General features: G+C 37.5%; 1 protein-coding gene across 2 annotated transcripts in view; it reads right to left on the bottom strand.

Annotated features, from left to right (window-relative positions):
• Positions 1 to 19,830, bottom strand: part of LOC127946380 (procollagen-lysine,2-oxoglutarate 5-dioxygenase 2) — a 40,241-nt gene that overhangs the window by 4,399 nt on the left and 16,012 nt on the right. Inside the window, exons 4-18 of one of the 2 annotated variants that reach the window (XM_052542920.1) lie at positions 18,740 to 18,903; positions 16,360 to 16,472; positions 16,088 to 16,151; positions 15,619 to 15,716; positions 13,835 to 13,936; positions 12,033 to 12,158; positions 11,816 to 11,937; positions 10,588 to 10,692; positions 8,200 to 8,325; positions 7,725 to 7,866; positions 5,532 to 5,594; positions 4,223 to 4,336; positions 3,909 to 3,974; positions 2,328 to 2,432; positions 1,921 to 2,067 (exon numbers count right to left, since the gene is read on the bottom strand). In XM_052542920.1, the coding sequence (XP_052398880.1) occupies positions 1,921 to 2,067; positions 2,328 to 2,432; positions 3,909 to 3,974; positions 4,223 to 4,336; positions 5,532 to 5,594; positions 7,725 to 7,866; positions 8,200 to 8,325; positions 10,588 to 10,692; positions 11,816 to 11,937; positions 12,033 to 12,158; positions 13,835 to 13,936; positions 15,619 to 15,716; positions 16,088 to 16,151; positions 16,360 to 16,472; positions 18,740 to 18,903 (1,657 nt within the window). The remainder of the gene's footprint in view (positions 1 to 1,920; positions 2,068 to 2,327; positions 2,433 to 3,908; positions 3,975 to 4,222; positions 4,337 to 5,531; positions 5,595 to 7,724; positions 7,867 to 8,199; positions 8,326 to 10,587; positions 10,693 to 11,815; positions 11,938 to 12,032; positions 12,159 to 13,834; positions 13,937 to 15,618; positions 15,717 to 16,087; positions 16,152 to 16,359; positions 16,473 to 18,739; positions 18,904 to 19,830) is intronic. The other variant, XM_052542921.1, reaches the window with a different exon arrangement.

The following is a 19,830-nucleotide window of genomic DNA, read 5'->3' as shown; positions in this document are numbered from 1 at the left end:
TTACAATTTTAAATAACTGTTTTCTATTTGAATATTTTAAAATGTAATTTATTTTTGTGATCAAAGCTGAATTTTCAGCATCATTACTCCAGTTCAGTACTCTTCAGTGTCACATGATCCTTCAGAAATGCTTTTCACTGCAACTGTACTTTTCACTATTTTTATTTATTTTTTCATTGCTGGCTTATTTTAGGGAAAGTGTAGTGAATAAGAGACCTTCAAGAGACCAACATCCCTGGTCCACCACAGTATCAAATTTTTGCCAGATACATGGCTCACAGAAGGTTGCTGTTGTATTAGGTTTAAAGAAGCCCTTAAAACCCTGTTTATCTATATTATCTAATTATCTAATATTATTATTATGGTCGTTATTAATCGTGAATAAATCTAAAGCTTTTGAGACTATTATTTTGTGTTACTGAATTTGTCATGAAGATGTGACCATTTCTTCCTTTTATGCAGGCTTACTAAATAATCTTGATATATAAAGGGGGGGGGGGGGGGTGCCCTTTTTCAGTTTCAGCACATGCCCCTCAAAAGGTCTGTGCACGGCCCTGTTTACTATGATTCATGGTAGTGTCTGATGATTAAGTATTTTTCAAACTGGATCAAATCAAACTAATAATGGGAACACTGACATGCATAATCTGAAATTAAATATTCAATAATTAAACAATAATAAAAAAATTATAATAATCCTCACACTCAAAAATATTTTACATGTGAAGGGATGCATCTGGCCATAAAGGGTTAGTTCACCCAAAAAGGAAAATTATGTCATTAGTGACAAATCCTCATGTCGTTCCAAACCCGTAAAACCTCTGTTTATCTTTGGAACACAGTTTAAGATATTTTAGATTCAGTCCGAGAGCTCTCAGTCTCTCCATTGAAGCTGTGTGTACGGTCTACTGTCCATGTCCAGAAAGGTAAGAAAAACATCATCAAAGTAATGTGACATCAGAGGGTACATTTTGTACAAAATACATTTTGGTCCAAAAATAGCAAAAACTACGACTTTATTCAGCATTGTCTTCTCTTCCATGTCTGCTGTGAGCGCTTTCACAACACTGCAGTTCCAGTGCAGTGCAGTGATGTCCGGTTCGTGAACGAATCACTCGATGTAACCGGATCTTCTTGAACCAGTTCACCAAATCGAACTGAATCGTTTGAAACGGTTCGCGTCTCCAATTACAATTAATCACGAGTCAATCGAGTCAATCTTTCATTCATTATCTGGCTCGGCTCCCGTGTTCATCTTCAGTTCTCTCTTCACAGCAGTTTAGTCAGTGTAATGTTTGAGTAAATGAATTACTCCGGGATATTGGTTTGTTTGAACTCAGAGGGAGTGTCAGCCACATTAAAAAATGTAACAGCTTAAGTCATTTGTGGATTAATGCTTATTGGACATGGAAACCATTCCAAACGATTCAGTTCGATTTGGTGAACTGTTTCAAGAAGATTCGGTTACATCGAGTGATTCGTTTGAGAAACGGATATCACTGCTCACAACAGACCCGGAAGAGAAGACAATGCTGAATAAAGTCATATTTTTTGCTTTATTTGGACCAAAATGCATTTTCGATGCTTCAACAAATTCTAACTGACCCTCTGATGTCACATGGACTACTTTGATGATGTTCATTTTCAATGGAGGGACAGAAAGCTCTCGGACTAAATCTAAAATATCTTAAACTGTGTTCCGAGGTCTTACAGGTTTTTTTTTTTTTTTTTTTACATTTAAAGTACAGTAGATAAATGATTTCTTGAAAAGATGAACATGCCATCTGTGTTTAATTTCACCCAATTTGACCCTAAATCTTAAAATAGAGGTTGACGTAGAAAATACAAATTCCTTAACACATGCTCAGACATATAACAGCTAAATTATGACTCGGTCCAGACCCAGACAGACTTGCTCACCTTGGTATAATAGCCAGAGAAGACCTTGAGAGTGACAGGGGAGATGAATTCTCTGATAAAGTGCAGCCATTCCTTATCGAAATCGATCTGTTTCATATGAATGTCATCTGTCGGGACACTCTCATAGCCTCCAGTGATACGCTTGTCCTGCAAAGGACAACACAATGATTGGGCAAAGTCAATGGTAAAAACCTTAAATTTGCAATTGTGCTATTGTGTAATGTCTACTAAAAGGTAATTTTCACTGAGAAAAATAAGGATTACATATGTAATTGACAAAATATTTATACATTTTTGTCTATTAAGAATAAAAATCTGTTTCCTTTTTGTATTTACACATTTTTTAATTCATGGCTGATCCCTGTACAAATTGTGCAGACTGTTTAAGGTCGGCGGGTTTATCTGACCTCGTGTCTTCCACCAGACCATGAACCAAGGTTTTCCATCTCCTCCACCAGCTCATCACAGGCTTTCTCCGAGAGCACAGGGAACCAGAAAACATCTGGGCAAGGCTGTAGAAACATAAACAGGTGCTTAGTATCAGGTCAAATTTCAGCCTTAACACCTAGCACAAATGTGGCTATTCCAGCATAACAAATTTTCACTCTAAAACATTCTAACTTATACAAACATCGATGGGAGTGTCATGCAAAGAACAAATGTTTTTCTTTTCAAAGGTTACATCTTGGAAAACTGTACATTTTATTACTTTTACATATTTCTCTGACAATCATAACAGAAGTCATTTACATATAGAAGTCTAAAGGCAAGCAAAAACAGCTAATATAGGGATCAGAGAGAAGATAAAGAATGTTCCACATTCCGATATAAAACTAAGTTGCAGTTCTTTTTGGTGCATGTGACTTGATTCAAATTCTAAGTGGACTTATACTTAATGATAGTTAATGATGTCCTAATTCAGTTGGACTAGTTTGCATTTTTGTCCATCCACATATCTTCCAATCACCCTCAACAACTCAACATCTTGGAAACTACTGGTTTCAATCCTGCCTCCCATGTAGATTCTATAGGACAGGGATCTCCAACCCCTGTCCTCATCCAACCCCCATCTACTGCCTTGGTTAACTGAAGGATCGGCGGGTTTATAGTCTCAAAAGATGCAAACAAGACAAACAGAATGGAATCTCCAACCCTGCTCTAGGGAGCTATAGCGCCCTGCAGATTTCAGTTCCAACCTTGCTCCAACATGCCTCTCTGTAATTATCAAGTAACCATAAACCTCTTGATTAGCTGTTTCTGGTGTCTTTAAGGAGCTTAAATCTGCAGGATGGTAGCTCTCCAGGAGCAGGGTTGGAGACCCCTGCTTATGGTATCATGGAAGGGAACTGTATCCAAGTTACAAGTTACAAGGAACTGCATTGGTGACTCAAGGATAAGCACTCATCTTTTTCTCAATGTTCACAACATTGCTTGGTCCCATCATAGACCCATGGATTTCTTGGCCTGGTTAAAGGCCTTAAGTCAACTCTTAACTAAACTTCTCAACTCAGCCTAGCAAAATCAGAGCTCCTTGTCTTCTAGCGAGCCCACATTCAGCAAGGCCTGTCAGAGAACACCACATCCAGATCAAACAAGAAGATGCAGGTAGTATTTGGTGACCAGTTCAGTTTCACAGACCATTGCAAAGGCTGCCCAGTCATGTAGATTTGCACGGTACTTTATCAAGAAGATCAGGTTTTCCCTGGGCAATCTGCATAGTTCCTTGTTCAGTCAACTCTAGATTCTGGAATAATGCAGTGCCTTAAACTTCTGCCAATTTTTCAAATGTATTGTTGTTCTGTCTTCAATCAGACCAAGAGTAAATGTTTCCTTATACAACAAGTCTGGTTGGTAAGTGAGTGAAACTTTCTGGAATATTAATTTCCTTATCCGGAATATTAACTTTGCTAAACCTCCATGGTGGAATGATCTTTCCTACTCTATAAAAACAGAACCTGCTAAATTAATAAACAAAAATGTTTGCTAACCTGCTCCAAGATGTTGTCAGTGAAAATTCGGGTATAGTTGGGATGGATGTATTTCTCTCTCCAGTCCTGTGAAAAAGAAAGAGGATTAGAACTTTAGCCCAATGAGTGACCTGCATTGCAAACAGTGATTATCTCCCCTATATTCATCCGGATGGCAGACTAAAACCTAGATGGAGGTCAACACAGACGTATGTTTACCCTGTCAGCACTCTGCTTCATTACTGATGACAAATGTAGCACTAAATTGACCACTTCTGGATCCTGATGTTTTTGAATTATTACAGACACTTTGTATACAGAAAACATTCACTCACCAGTGGGTTTTCAAATATTTGCCAAAGGTCATTGTTATAATGAGATGTGTTATAGTTGGCAGTCGAAATAAGCCTTCCAAACTCATGACGATTTGTAACATACATGAAAACTCCCTGTGGTGGGCAAAGAAAAGGTAGTTAGATACTAAAAATTCATTCTGAAATCTAAAAAGTCCAATGTTAACAAAAAAATAAACAATGTAAAATGAGTAATAAAAAAAACACATCGTGCAAATAATTTCGAGTCGATGATCAAAACAAATCACAAATAAACAGCATGATAATGTGTAATAATGTGATAATCAATAACAATGGGAGGACAGATGTTGGGAAGGGCTGTTAGAGGGGATGGAACGGGAACACAGGGAAGTGCTGGGGAAAGTGCAACTCCAGGAATCAACATTCCTGCTTATTTTACTAGAAGCAGGGACAAGGTTTCTTGCATCTAAGTCTAGGAGGGTCAAGACTTGCTCTCAGTCTAGGCTTTATTGAAACATGTCCTGCGCCAATCTCAAACATATTAGCCTAATTGCTCAAAGCAATGCAAACATACAAAGGTAGCAAATGCTACATAAATACCTAGACTGAGATAAGTCATGGAGGTAGTGATGGTAAGTTTCATGTTACTGGTACTAGTGTGCTTGGAAGAGGGTTTCTCTTGGATTTTTATGTTACTGCAGGGAAAACTATAATGCAGTAAATCTATTAGATACTTAATTGGCCTTGGCACCACTGTGGAGAACAGTGTGGAGAATGCATGGTTCAGTGTATATACAGTATATAATATCTGGTGCTTTGTCCAGGTTTACCCCATCAGAAAAAAAGCAGATCAAACTCAATAGCATCACTTTTCCAAAGGGTTCCGCTTGTTAGCTAAACACATCTGTCTGTGCAAGATGCATTTTAAATGGATATGATTTTAAATCAAATGTGTGAATGCATATCAGCACATGCACATTCATTTATGGAATAGAAAAACCACAAAACAACCACATTAAGCTTGAAATGGATGTTTATGGTTTTTCCACATGCATAGTAATTCATCTCAAAATTGATTCACCAAATCTTCTGGGATTATATGTTCTGACAGCACTGCTTGTGATTTTAAGTTTGTACATACTGTAATGATCCCAAAGCAAACAAATATTAAATGTTAGTAGACCTTTCTCTTGAAAAATTTGCATTTATTACTACATTTATTAATGCATGGTTGTAATATCACTTTATAACCATTTGAAAAAGTGATGCCTTGCTTTAAAAAAATGTAATCTTAAATTATGCATGATAGAATAATCAAAACAAGAGGAACCTGTGGGGGTCTGAGCATATGGAATGATTCCGGAGAAGGAGATTCTCTTTCTCTCTGTACTGTCTAAAATGAAGGAAAAGCACCATGTAAATTATATAACAAGACATTACACAGAGTAGGATACAAAGAGAGAGAGAGAGGGAGATATTAAGAAATTAGAATATTAGAAAAGATAGGGACACAGCACATGTTCAATAATAAACTCTACCAGAATGGTTAGAGATGCCTTTGGACTTGTAACAAGGTTTTTTGTTGTTGTTGATTTTCTGCTCAGAAAAGGGCTAGAGTATAAGCTGCCTTTAGGTGTCATAAGAAGTTAGCTGCAGACAGTTCGAAGAACCTCATAGTTAGTTATTAGTGGTGTTTATATTAAGGAGGAAGAAAAATTGCCTAGCCAGACATTCCCATTGGATCAAGGTCACATGATGGATGTGAAAGAGAGGTAAAGGATGATGGGCAGAGAACAATTTGAATGCATCACAGAGGCTGCCGTAAATGAATGGAGATGCCATGCCTTCACGATAGCAGACTGATTAACTTTGAATACTTGCCAGTTACATCTTGTTCACAGATACGCAGCGGATGTTTCAAACCATTGAGAAATCAGGCTAAATTGTCATATGCAAACTAATAAAGAACAGTTTCTGCTTTTAGAGGTGAATTGCTTGATGATCTACTTAGGGAAGCCCATTTCCTCAACTGAATAAAAAAAAGTTAACTATGACTTTATATCATATATATATATATTTTTTTTTTTTTGCAATTTCCTTTTCTCTCATTGGCTGTGAATGGGTTGATCTCCTTCGGCCTGAGTGAGGAGGAAGTTGTCGCTGATGACGCTTAAGATGCTGAAGAGAGGGCGTGCTGTGGCGAGGACCCAGCAACCCCGAAGCAACCAACAAATCCCAGCTTATACAGCGAGCTGATCTGTGTTCTCTTTAAGGCTGTAGAGGATCTCTACTTTAACTGTTCCCACCGAAACGGCAAACTAGACGAGTGGTTCCTGCAATGGCCCGCCCTGGTCTTCACAGGGGTTCATGGCGAACTAACCAGGATGTGGCATACCCCCTACTCAGCATGTTCATTCCTCCTCTCACCACTGTTGATGGCGTTGAAGAAAAATGCCGCTCCACATCTCTGCCCTCAATCTGCCCAGCATGCCCATCTAAGCCCGGCTGGACTACCTCCACTCTGGCAGGCAGGGCTTATTCTATGGCAAGTTTTTCCAAATTTCCAGCCAGACTTCCAATGCCTTCAAGGAGCTGTGCACAGTGACTGACCTGGCTCTGCACACTATAAAAGGCCACTGCACAGGCCACAGGCAACTGAAAAGTCCATGGCCAACCTGGTGGTGGAAGATCACCTTCTTCGACTTCCCTCTCAAGGGACTGTTCGGCCCTGCCGTGGATGGATTTGCTGAGTGGTTTATGGCAGCACACAAGTCATCGCAGGCCATGCGTCACTCTCTCTAGAAACGCTCCAGTTTGGTGGCTGGTACAGGTCTTCAGAAGGCTTCATCCTGCCAGCAGTCTGCGAAGCCTGTGCCGCCTCCGGCCCAGCAAATCAAGCTTCAGTATTCAGAAAAAATAGCAGTTTCCCCTATAGTATACATTGCAACTTTTGTTCACTTATTTCAGGGAACTGAGGTTGTTAGTTACCACAGCAATTAAAGTTTTGCCTCAGAATTGGACTTTATAACTCACAATTGCAAGTTTAAATCTCACAAAATTCAGAGAAAAATAATTGCAAGTTTATATCATGCAATTCTGGGAAAATAAAAAGTCAGAATTGCGAGATGTAAACTCGTAAAAAAGTGTTTTTTTTTTTTTTTTCAGTGGCGGAAACAGGCTTCCATATCTACTGTACTCTCCTACATTCCTCCCTTATTACAAATTCAGCTTTATCATCAGAATCCATTACATTTTGTGACGATACATTTTAAACATTAAGTATATGCTGCATTTTAACAGTTTTCTGGTATCTTACATTGTAATAATTTGTAATTAATAAACAATTCCATTAAATAAATTACACATTTACATCAATTACACAACAACAAATTACATTAAATTACATTGTACACCTAACTAATTAAAACTCTAGACTATTATAAAAAAATGCTATGATCGTTGCTGATCTAGATTAAATATATAATTACTATAATTGTACAGCTTTGTGTTTCAGCGGTCATACCAAGTCTCTGGCATTCCTGCATATGGCCATGTCGGGGTCCAATCTCTCCAAGACAAAGACATTCTTATCTTTGAGCTCATTCCGCAGAGTCTGGCCCTTTATGAGGTAGATGTGGGCCATGAAGGGGATGTTCCACACACCACTATTTACACAAGGAAAGACAAAAGAATATGTAAAAACAGTAATGATGCTTGGCATTATAGAGTCATATTTGCATACAATGTTAAAATATACTTTGTTAGAGACATGTCCTGGTGAGCAATCGACATGCTACAAAGTAATCTGAGTTTGAATAGAGAAGATTACTTTTTAGCAATTTACATTGAGTTTGAACAGAGTACTCTTTTTGATTCAGAGGAGGATAATTCTTATAATAAATAAATAAATAAATAATTCCGTAATGTTCCAGTAAGATTATATACAGTGAAATATCAGATCTCAGTAACTTCTGGATCACATCCTCCAAGATACTCACACACGCTTTCCTTGCACAATGTCAATGTAGTCCTCAGATCTCGCATAATAACCATCCAGGCTCAGGGCTCCCCAAAAGTTGGACCACAGTTTTCCATGACGGGTGACAAGAGGGCCAATTATTTTTCTGTGGTCGAAAAAAAAAAAAAAAAATCAGCACAGAAACCAGCAACAGTCAATAAATGTACTATGATAGGCCTACTATGCAAGATACAAAGCTACTTTTTTTTGCCACCACGAGAAGGCCCTTCAATGTCGACTTTTTAAGACCACAAAAGATTTGCTGTAGTACTGAATTAAGTTTTCAGGATGACACTATTGGGCAGCATAAATCAACCTCTCAGGAAAATGTTAAGGGGTTTCAAATCAAAATATGACTTTCTGTTATGAAACAGGATACCAGGACATACTGTATGAGGGCACCAGGACTGAAAGCATGTTTATTACGCATTTTGGGAGACGTAACAAATGGACAGGGAAATAAATTATATTTCAATATTCTATGAAATATTAATATAATTATGAAAATCTTGTAAATTATTACTCCCATTATTGAAATTCTTACAAGTTGCCACAAAAAACACATTAATATGCAAATTAGATTTCGTTTATAGGTGCGTTGTATATAATGAGAACCTGATTATGGCCATTTTACATACATTTTGCAGAAAGAAAGATGCTATACTGAATAATTATGTTATAACATAGCTGAGAATCATCTTTATACAAAGTTTGGTAACAAAAAAAAAAATAATAATAATATTCAAAGCTAAAAATGTATTGGTGATTAAACGAATCAGTTGTTGCATGTTCATTCATTCATTCATTCTTTTTATTTTTTAAAGAAATAGAGTCACGATGTCTTCTACCGAGGACACAGCATAACTTATGAATTATATATATATATATATATTTATTTATTTTTTTAACATAATTTTGTAAATGTAAATGTAAAGACATGTAAAGACATGAAAAAAAAAAAAAAAAAAAAAAAAAAACTTCCTAAATTCCTAAAACTTATTTTCTCGGGTCTTAAGAGAATAGAACAGAAAAATAATAGATAATGCTTGTGTTAGGAGGTTATTATTTCTAATAAATAAAAAGAAAATAAGTAGAAAGAATAGAGAAACAATGGAGAATGCTAGTGTTGTTTTTTTTTTTTTAAAGCAAGTAGTTAGAATATAAATAGAATAGACAGTGCTGGAGTTAGAGGGTCAAATGAAGATGAAAGAGATGTATTTTCAGACGTTTCTTTACAATGATTAAGGACTCAGCTGCTTGGACTTGACAGCCCTGCATCGAAGAAGAGCTAGGAGTCAGATCTGACTGATCTCAGGTCAAGAATAAGAAGAGATGGTGGACAAGACCATGCAGGAGTATTCAACAGATCCTTAGCTCACTGACAAATATCTGATCTTGTAAGATGTGCTCCCTTTACACAGAGTGAAATCGAAAGTGAACAGCGCGAATGCTAATTCAAAAGAGATTATAATACTCAGCATACTGAGAGCGGATCCCTGATTCGACAAAAAACATTTTGGGCAATTAAGAAATCCCAAACCAACGCATTTTAGAAGTCCAAAAAGAGGACATGTACCCTGAATGCAGCCCGAGATGCTGGAAAAAGGCTCCAGCATCTCTGTGAAGCTAGAGAGGTAAGTGGTTTGGAAAAAAGTTGAGATGAATAGATTGGTTTAATGAAAGTTTATACCACATAAGTGGTTACCATGACCCATGTGAAAACTTATACTTGTCAGATTGTGAAGAAGGCATCTTTTTATCCGGGCACATGAGAGCAGCTTTATATGGTAGTGTTCCTATAATCGTAAGAGTGACCCTGGAGTAACATAGTCAAGTTTTTCACCTCTCTTGTGAACTTAAACTCAACAATCCATGAATATCACTAGGTAAACATGCCATTCAAAACACTTTAGTGGAAATTATAGTGTTGGTCAACAATGTGAAAGCATGTAAAATTCCACATTTATACGGTTACTGGTTACAATTTCACTCCACAAGCCAGAAGCCAGCAGAGAGAGTTCCCAAGCCTTCTTAAAATATCTGAAAAGGGCTTCCTCCATAGTCATGCGAAAGAGTGCTTAAGGTTCTCATATTAAATGTGACTGAGTTCAGACTTGTTTCTTATTTAAAGTCAAGTGGCATTATAAGAGTGCATGCAATGAAGAGCAGACTGTTTCTATGCACCATGGGAAAACAGGAAGCCACCCGTGCTTATTTTTAAACCTTGAGGGATTTGCATTCAGTCAGCTATAATGTTCCTGTGGTTTTAGCACATGAGAGATTCAAGTTCATTCCCTCAGACAAAATGGTTACTGTGGAAGATTCCAGATTTTTTTTAAATGTTTGACTTTGATTAAAGGGAAACTACCTGTTTTGCTCGATGAGGAGTTTTAGGGTCTGGGGGTTGGTGAGCATCACATCTGCATCGATGCTGAAGTAATAATCACAAGAAAGATCCTTCCGGCACAAATCACTGTTAGAAAATAGTAAGGGTGTCATTATTAATTCTAGCAAAATTCAGGGCAATGTTAAATGTTAATGCTAATGCTAAACGTTTTATTTCCTGAAAGGTGACAAACTGCACATACCAAAGTGTGTAATCAAACGTCAGAGATCCAATTATTAACACAAACATTTCTTATCCTATTCGCCCAAGAACAAACATAACCGTGTCCTTGGCCATGAAAGTATATATATATATGGGCAATATAATGTTCCTGTGATTCTGAGCATCACTCTCCTAATATTTATTAAATATTCTTAGAATGCTCTGTTAAGAAGCAAAATGAAAACCGTCTGAAACTAACACCTTATAACGTCTGCTCTGACGTCTTATGCAAACCAGCATTTCTTGGACCTAGTAATTAAGATAAACAACTTGAGTGATATCACCATGGCAACAGCTACTGATGCCAAACACAGACATGCAGCAGGAAAACAGCACCAGGACCAGATAATCAACATGTCTACTGCACATCCTGTATACGCCTAAATAAATGTGATCGTATAACTTCAGACATCCACTAAAAGCTTATGGATCCAACAAGTCACACACTGAAGTTTAGGGGTTTATTTAAATTACTAACCCTAAGTATAAAAGATAGTAATAGTGACACTTAAATAAGCAGCAATAATGACTATTTGAACCAGCTAGTTAAAAGCAATTGTAAAAATAGCTCAGAGAAATCAAGTGAGCGTGTCTAGCAGCATTTGTTTGCAGATGCCACTTGGTTTGATATTGTGATAGCTTTTGTGGAAAATGTTTGAAAGCAGACATCGTTCTGAAGATGGAATGGGAATCCTGAAGACAGCAGTGTTTTGATGAGTGCTAAACTAAGAGCAAATAAAAGCTTCTTCTGTTTTTATTTGGTACATTTCTAAAGGATAGGAAGATGTACCACTTTGTGGCGAGTCGGATGTTGTTTCTGGAGTTGTTGTTTTGTTTTTTTTGTAAGGAGTTGAAAAGTTTGCTGACATGTGGCAAAGGTTTGCGTTTATCTTTGATAAGGAGTTTGAGCTTGCTCAGATTTGCATTGTAATTTACTTCATTATTTGCATATTTTCGAGAGTGACTCTGAAATTAAAGGGATGTTTACATTCCCATGTTCCTTGCTTCTCCTTGAGTTATGTTCTCCTCGGGGCCAACGACTTTAAAACTGCAGAAAACATTCTTGTTCTCTTCCCAAAACTTCTGTATGTGCTTCTCATGGTAAACCACCTGAAGAACAAGACATGGAACAAGCACGGTCAAAGACAGACGCCAAAATCCAAATGGTCAAATGCTTCTCATTGCTTTGTCATTCAGACACTCACACTGTTATGGACAAAGACATTCAGTTTATCTTTGGGATAATCTAGACTCAGGAGCCTCTCCAGGAACTCTGGCAGGAATGGACTCGGCTGCTCGATGTATATACCAACTGTCACTTTTGGAAACTCCTGTTTAGATAAAGAAAAAAAGTCTGGTCAAACATTAATACTTTCTCACACAGTTAAATTATTCACAATGTTTTCACCTAGTGTAGGGGATATAACCCCACAAAATTATTACTGTAGGAGTCTTTTTATTGCACAGTAAGTGTGTATCACAATATGCATATATTGATGGGAGCCCAACTAAATATTATTTAGATGTTAGTGACCAGGTTCATCCATGCATTCTCAAAAGAGTTTGTTCTCTGTAGGGCCGTGGGGATGACAGATCTCATCCCAATGATTGGCTTGTATTTTCGCTAGTTTGCATATGGGATAATGAATATATCTAGCATGGTTAAAAATGGTATAGAAAATAACACATACCATCCAGTCTTATTTTTTCACTGCTGGAGGTCTGAGAAAAAGTACAAGCTTCTTTCCCATGACATTGAGCTTAAGGTTACACAGTTCTGTCACCACTACTTTTGTGGTTCTTGACCAGTCTGCACAGCTCACTAGATGAAATGGGACCTGAGTGGCACCATCTAATTTCCTAGTTCCGACCTTGGCTCTGGGTTCCTGAAGGGAGTGTTCTAGAATCGAGCCAGAGGTCTTTAAATTGTTACCGACAGAAGAGCAGGCACTGAACAGGAGACACAGGGGATTCTGCGGAGTCTAAACCGGGACAGTTTCCTTTAACGGGGCCTTTTCATCCTCAGCACAAGCAGTGTGAGAATGTAAACGTGTGTTCCTTTTTCAAGAACAACCCAAAACCACTGAGCAGATGAGACTGGTACGACCTAGCCACTACATCGTCCTGACAAACAACAGACTCTGGGTTTTGTCTCATCATCCTTTCCGATGCTTCCTAGAAATGAATGGGTTAAAAATAGGCTTTTTTGTTTCACCTGACCAGTCATCTGAGGTTTTACAGTGACCAAAATGAAAGATTCTTCCATTTGTGCGTTAGTGTAAGATATAGCCCAAAAATACCTTTTTTTTTTTTCAACTAGCAAATGCCACCAATCAGCCAGCCTGAACCATCCAGTTAATTTATTATTGATATGAAAGAAATTGTCGCTTCTTTCGTTTCATCACAACTTTAATAAGATTCTAGAAACCACTCAGAAAACGTTAGCAGAGATAAACATGTCTATGTTCATTATAAAAAAAAATAAATAAAAAAAATGGTCAGCTCAACATTGTGGTGAATTTTGCCCTGACAATACTACAAGCAGAAATTTGCTATTTCCACATCAGTAACTCCATCTTATTAGAAATAACTCAAAGCAATTTTTGCCAACCTTAGTTGAACCCCACAACTAATTTTTAGGACAACCACTTTGAGTTACCCTGTGGATATAACCCCACACTGAGCGGCTCGCTAAAGAGAGGTCTGGTTGACAGCAACACCCCAGTAAGTGAAACCGTCCTAAAACCAAAAGCCATTTCCTACACCACAGCAGTGCACAACTTCCTCTTCCTCAAGCGGCTCCTTATGGGCATTTATAATTTAAGGAATGTGAAAAGTACCATAGGTCGCATACAGAACATAACTTCCAAGCTCCACTTTCTCTTGGCTTATCTTTAAATGAAAACTCAAAATAATATTGATGATCAATGATTTTAGCATATAACTTTCAAGTGCTTAGAGGAAAATGAACAAAATCAGCTAATGTGGCTTTTATTGGATGACTCACTTTAAGCTGAGACAAATCCACCATGTCTTGGTCACAGATGGTACAGCCTTGCTCATAGTTCCACACGTTTGGGATGTAGTTGGCCAAGTAATTGAAGTATATCTGTGGAAGAAAAAAAAATTGCATTTTAGGTATTAAGTTATTTATTTGTATAATATTTATAAATAAATAAAATGACATTGTAAAAATAACCTTTAAAAAATATATTCTTCATATGATTTATGGTCTAGAACAGGGCATGTACACCCATATCCCATCCCAGCTTGTAGTAGTTAAATCCAGTTTTACGCAGGACAACAAATGGAAAATGAATCCTGCTGTCAAATTTCCAAGAATGAGTTTTGTATCTCATTTGGGAATTTATAGGACAACGTTGCAGCAAGGGAAATGTTGCATCTGATGTTAATTGTGTGTTTAAATAGTGTGACAGATCAAGCAGATTAACTGTTCCGCAGGGAATGATGTTCTTTTTCTTTAAAAAGCATATAAGCTTATTAGAAACAACAGCTATTTTTATCTTAGATCAGGACACTAAAACAAAATTACTTGTTACCATAAACAGGTTGCCTCAAGTGGTAGACCATTGTGTTAGCAAGCGCAAGGTTGGGGGTTTGAATCCCAGGGAACACATGTTAGTTGAAAATTGTTAGCTTGAATGCAAGTTGCATTGGATAAAAGCGTCTGCTAAATGCATACATTTATTTATTTATTTTAATGATGCGATAAAGGTGTGCGACAATCTCTTGGAGATGCAGGTCGTGACCTCAAGTGCTGTTAAGTCAATTGGTTAAACATTACTGACAGAAAATAGAAGTTGCTCACTGATTCAAAATAAAAAGAAGCCATAAACTAAGCCACTGGCTTCACATTCTGGTCATAAGCTACTACTGTGTATCATTAAGCCTTGTTACTTTTATTGGATCTTGTTTGAGTGTTTACGAGAACATCTGTATTCTCTAGAGCACATTAAAGACGCTGGAGATCAGAGAGATCCTGCGGGATGGACACGGGGCAGCCTGAATGAGTCATAGAGCATAAGGGTAAGCTCTGGATGGATGATTATTCATTAGAAACAGCACAGATGGTTGAGTATTAGGAGAAGATGACTCCACACTGTGCTGTGTTTGTTTAATCCGTCACTGAAGTGCAGAAGGAAAAACTCTACGGGTCTGAGATGACATTATCACCCAGACATCCTGCTAAAATGTCAAACTCTACAGCTAGGCAACAACAACTGGGCAATGACTGCAACCTTTTTGGCCAAAGGGCTGTCTAGTATTTTACAATTAAAGTCAGTGATGTATAGTGATAGTAATTCTGTAGTTTGCCATTAGAATTGTGTTCTAGCGAAAGATAGAACACAGGAAATCAGTTTTGATCAACAAGAGTTAAGGTAGATTCTTTTTTTTTTTTTTTTGGTTTGAATTGAACTGAATGAGCCACAGAAGGTGCGATTGAACGTATACACAATTTTAGACACGCAAATATGTGAGTTTTACTTACAGTATTAGTCACAATTATTGTTCAGAATTTACAAATCTGAGTGCCACCATTTAAATGACACTTTTACCTACCACATGAAACCCCACTGAATCTATAGAAGACTTCCAGGACCTCAGTATCAGTTATATTGTGTCCTAATAGATAAATCCTATAAACCTGTGCTTGTATTTGCCCAAAATTATAACATTAAGCACATAGAAATTGGAAGTTAGTTTGAGTCAGGTTTGCTTTTAAAACTGCTTCCATTATTCATTGATGGAAATAAAAAAGATGACATTTACCTTGGTGTTCATATTTCCATGGATTATTGATGGCAGACTGTTGTAGAGAGTGTTTCTCACTCGCACTCGCTCCGTCCCAAACTTCAGGAGAACTTCATCTTAATTCAAAATAAGATTTGAACATTTTGAGTACTTCTGTTGAATAATTCTGTTTAGTGTTTTATCATCCAGCAAGCAAAAAACTGTAAGCCTGAGCCCTGAGATCAGACTTCCCCTGGACTAGGCCATATGATTTGACGTGTCACTCATGTCTGCAGTACAAAAGGTGCGCGATAAGTTATGCTTATGGATTTGTTCAAATCCCTATATGCCTGCCTACCAAGAAAAAGTAAAAATAAGACCAAAATCGTTATGATGAAAAATATAAATCACTTTGGCATCCCTTTATTCATCAGCTATGATGCAATATATGAAAAAAAGGAAGGGTTGTTAACTACCGATATTTATACACCATTTTGGATTGACTCACCCACGGCTCCGTTCAAATTCTGGAAGATCTCACACTTGTGGTCCAAGGTCATATGAAGTTTTTCCTAAAATAAAGAACAGAACACACTCAAGTTTGTGTAAAAGTGACCGTGTGACCTTTGCCCTCATGTAGACTGTTTATAGTTGTGTATTTTTAAACAGTTTGTTTGCTTTTGAGCGGTATGATACATTTGCAGGCGTTTTATAAGTGCACGCGGTCAAGTTACAAGCACGTTTATGTTCTCACAGAGTGCAAAGGCTTTCTCCACTCACCCTCTGAAGTGGATCCACGTAGACCTTTGTGTAGAATAGCTGATCATCATCATTATCATGAAGGTCCCACTGGTTCACAATCTTCTGAATGTATTGAGCGTAGCCAATAAAGCCTGTGAAAGACATTGCAATGTTTTTACAGACTGCGTGTTGTAAAATAAAGTATAGGATGTAATGGAATGTGAGAAGCATTGGCACTACCGGATGCCTGGACACAACAGTTCCAATTTCAATGACATCTCCTTTGAGAGGTTTAAATCTCACTTCCAATTTTGGTGTGGTCCCTCAAACCCTCAGAACAGTTGGATGTCTGGCAGAAGCATCTGACCAACCAGCAACAAGTGTTGCGTGTGGCCACATCTGGCCACGTCTAACCTCAAATGACATAGACTTTCTACATCTACTCAAGACGAAGGACTGTAATCAGTATAGGATCTCAGCTATGTGCTGGCTCTCTGTGTTTCTGTAGCAACCTGCTTACGGATTTCTCATCATTTTCCTGAAGCTCTAACCGCAGTTTAAAACTTTAGGGCTTGGATACTTAGGATACCTTCATTTTACAGGAAACAGGAACTTTGTTAGGTTACCGCCCTAGACTATTATTTTAACTCCTAATAACCTTATTCTATAGCCTACATTCATAAGCTGATCTAAAAAACATCTTCAACACAGTTTCCAATGACTTTAGTAGGAATTCTTGACATTACAAATCTGTTCAGAAGCACCATCACATCTCTAATGACTTTACTGGAAATCTAGACTTCGAGGTCTTTCAGTCCCCCAAAAGCCAGAAGAAGATAAACAAGGCAATTCTTCAGGCGAGTATGATTTAAATGAGAGTTCACTCACTAAATTAGCGGATGGTCTTTTTCTGAAGGCGGTCACCTCAGATGTGGTGACATGAATCTTGTTTTATTACAGTGCAATAAAGTAAAACCCTTGACATAATGCCCAGGTTAGAAAGCAATAGTTGAAGCCAGATGTAAAGCATTATGACATGTGGTTTTAAACTTGAATCCAGAATGTTATTTTATTTATAATATTTTTTTTTTCCCACTGATTGAAAAAACGCTACTTTCAACAAAACTGAATTTGGGCAAAGTAAGGGATGATTGGAAAGAGACTGGCCGTGCCGTGCAGTCTTTCTTATTTCCATAAGCACACTGGTCCACATGACATATCTGGTCCAACTGAAACAAAACAGTAGCCACCACAATTTACGGAGCAGTCGAAGGGATAAAATTAACCTTCAATTTTGTATTAATTAGAGGTTGAACCTTCAATTTTGTACAGACCATAGAACAGTAAGTCACACACAAACAAACTTGTCCTTTAAATGACACAGACTCAGTGTCCTGACAGGACACTAGACAAGACAAAATGACCAACACGGAAAAAGCAGTAACTGACCAGATCAAAATAGACGGGATCAGTACTACAGAGTTTAGACGAGCAATGACTAAAGAGGGTACTAAATGAGTGAAGAGGGGCTAATATTACTGTTCTTCGATGGAGAGACTGCGTAAGATGGATGCACACGTACACACTCGAGTGAAAGCACCATTCATGAAGACCCCTGAATGAATAGTGCACTATGCCTGGTGGCCCTCAGGAAATTCCACTGGATGTGTGACTCCTGCTTGCTAGTGTACACAGAAACCATTTTCTCTATCATTTTGAACTGATCATTTTTTAACTGTTCTTTGCTCTCTCCTAAATCACCCTGCATGCATTGTTCTAAATCCTACCAGATAAAACAAACACACTCAGAAGTGTCTGGTGCAAACTGTGCTACGATGATAAGGCTAATATGGCAGCTGGCCATGACCAATCCCAGTGATACGCTGCCTGAGCCGAATTTGTAAAGCCTGAACTCCCAAATGCACGAAGAAACATGTGAATGTGTATACATAACACGCAATGCTAAAAGATTATAAACCATTAGTTATTATAAGCTGTGAATAAACAAACATGTGCGCAAATTAATTGTGCTCATTCTTAACATACCAGTGCCTTTAAACCAGATTCAGGCAGCCTGTTATATACATGCTAGCCATTTAACTAACTTGCTCAGCAAAATTGTCTTTAACTGTTGCTCCAGCGTGCCAAGATGATGCATAAAAGCTAGAAACATTTGTGTTCATATACATCACAGGTTTGTTTCAGATGTTACATTTAAAAACATGCCAATGGTAAAAAAAAAGTCTAATAACAGGGACTAGTTTTAAAGTCAAAATGAACCGAAGTGAACTGAATGAGTTGAAATTTCAATAACACAATGGCTTATTTGGGCCAAAACCTTGATGAGTATTAAGTATGAAGTAACTTTCAGATCAAAACAGAACATGCTATATAGTTGGTATTTGCCATTTTTACACACCTCCAGAGTTAAGAAAGCGTTTCCCATTGCGGACAGAAGGATACTTCTCTGCCAGTCGAGAATCTGGCCAGATGATTCCCTCAGCAGCAAACACCAGCTTATGATTGGTCTGCTGGAACTTTCTGAGAATCTCCTCAGGTCCACCAGCAAAGATGAGGTCATAACTGAAGAAGGAAAAGGAGGAGTATATTAGTTAACCTTTTCACTGCACTTTCCAGCTGATCAGCAATTTTCACATATTTCAGATTAACCCTGAACTCTGATTTGCTAGCTCCATACCTAATAAGGTAAGTTTAGGTTATACATAAGAATACCTATTCTGCCCAACAAAGGCAAAAGACCTTAACTCACCAGAGTGTTAAAAAAAATAAAATAAAAAAATACTTTAAAGTTTTTTTCTTGTCCAGCCAAATTAATTATTAGTAGGACACTGGAAATTTAACAGTTAGATATTTTAGTAATGAAAATTTTCTACATAAAAAAAAAAATTGAGAGCTCAAACTTTATTTTACCCCTATTTTGAAGTTAATGTACTCTGCCTTCGATTGTCAGCAAAACGTGAGAATTCACACCAAGGTAAAAGGCAGTAACTTTCACAATATCAATATTTGGTTGCTGATCACCATTTACAAAATCATTATAGTAACACTTATATAAAATCAATTCATAATGGGCTGTCTCATTTTGCCTATTGCATGTAGTAATGTGACTGTATTAAGGTATACTTTTTTTTTGACTGTAACAAGCAGACCAAAAGTTTAACATGAATGGATACCATGGATACTGATTTATTTGCTATGCTCAGTAACATAAAAAAAAAAAGCTAGACATAGCATAATTGCTTTTATATTGACACTTGTGGATAGATGTGAATGCCAACAAGTGGTAATAATGCTCAGAATGATTATGGATTAAACATCTCCGATTATGTTCATCACCATGGATTGATTTTATCGGGTTACAAGAAAAGGAAGGATATGGATTTAATTGTGAACTGTTAGTAGGCTACTGATTTTATGATTGATCATGCTAGCTATGGCATTCGAGTCTACACACGTCCAGCTAGTAGTGACAGCCAGGTGAATAATCTG

The sequence above is a fragment of the Carassius gibelio genome, chromosome A24 (assembly GCF_023724105.1).
Source record: "Carassius gibelio isolate Cgi1373 ecotype wild population from Czech Republic chromosome A24, carGib1.2-hapl.c, whole genome shotgun sequence".
Classification (NCBI taxonomy): Eukaryota; Metazoa; Chordata; class Actinopteri; order Cypriniformes; family Cyprinidae; genus Carassius; species Carassius gibelio.
The sequence above is the reverse complement of the archived record's forward strand: the minus strand, read 5'-3'. Positions and strand labels throughout refer to the sequence as shown.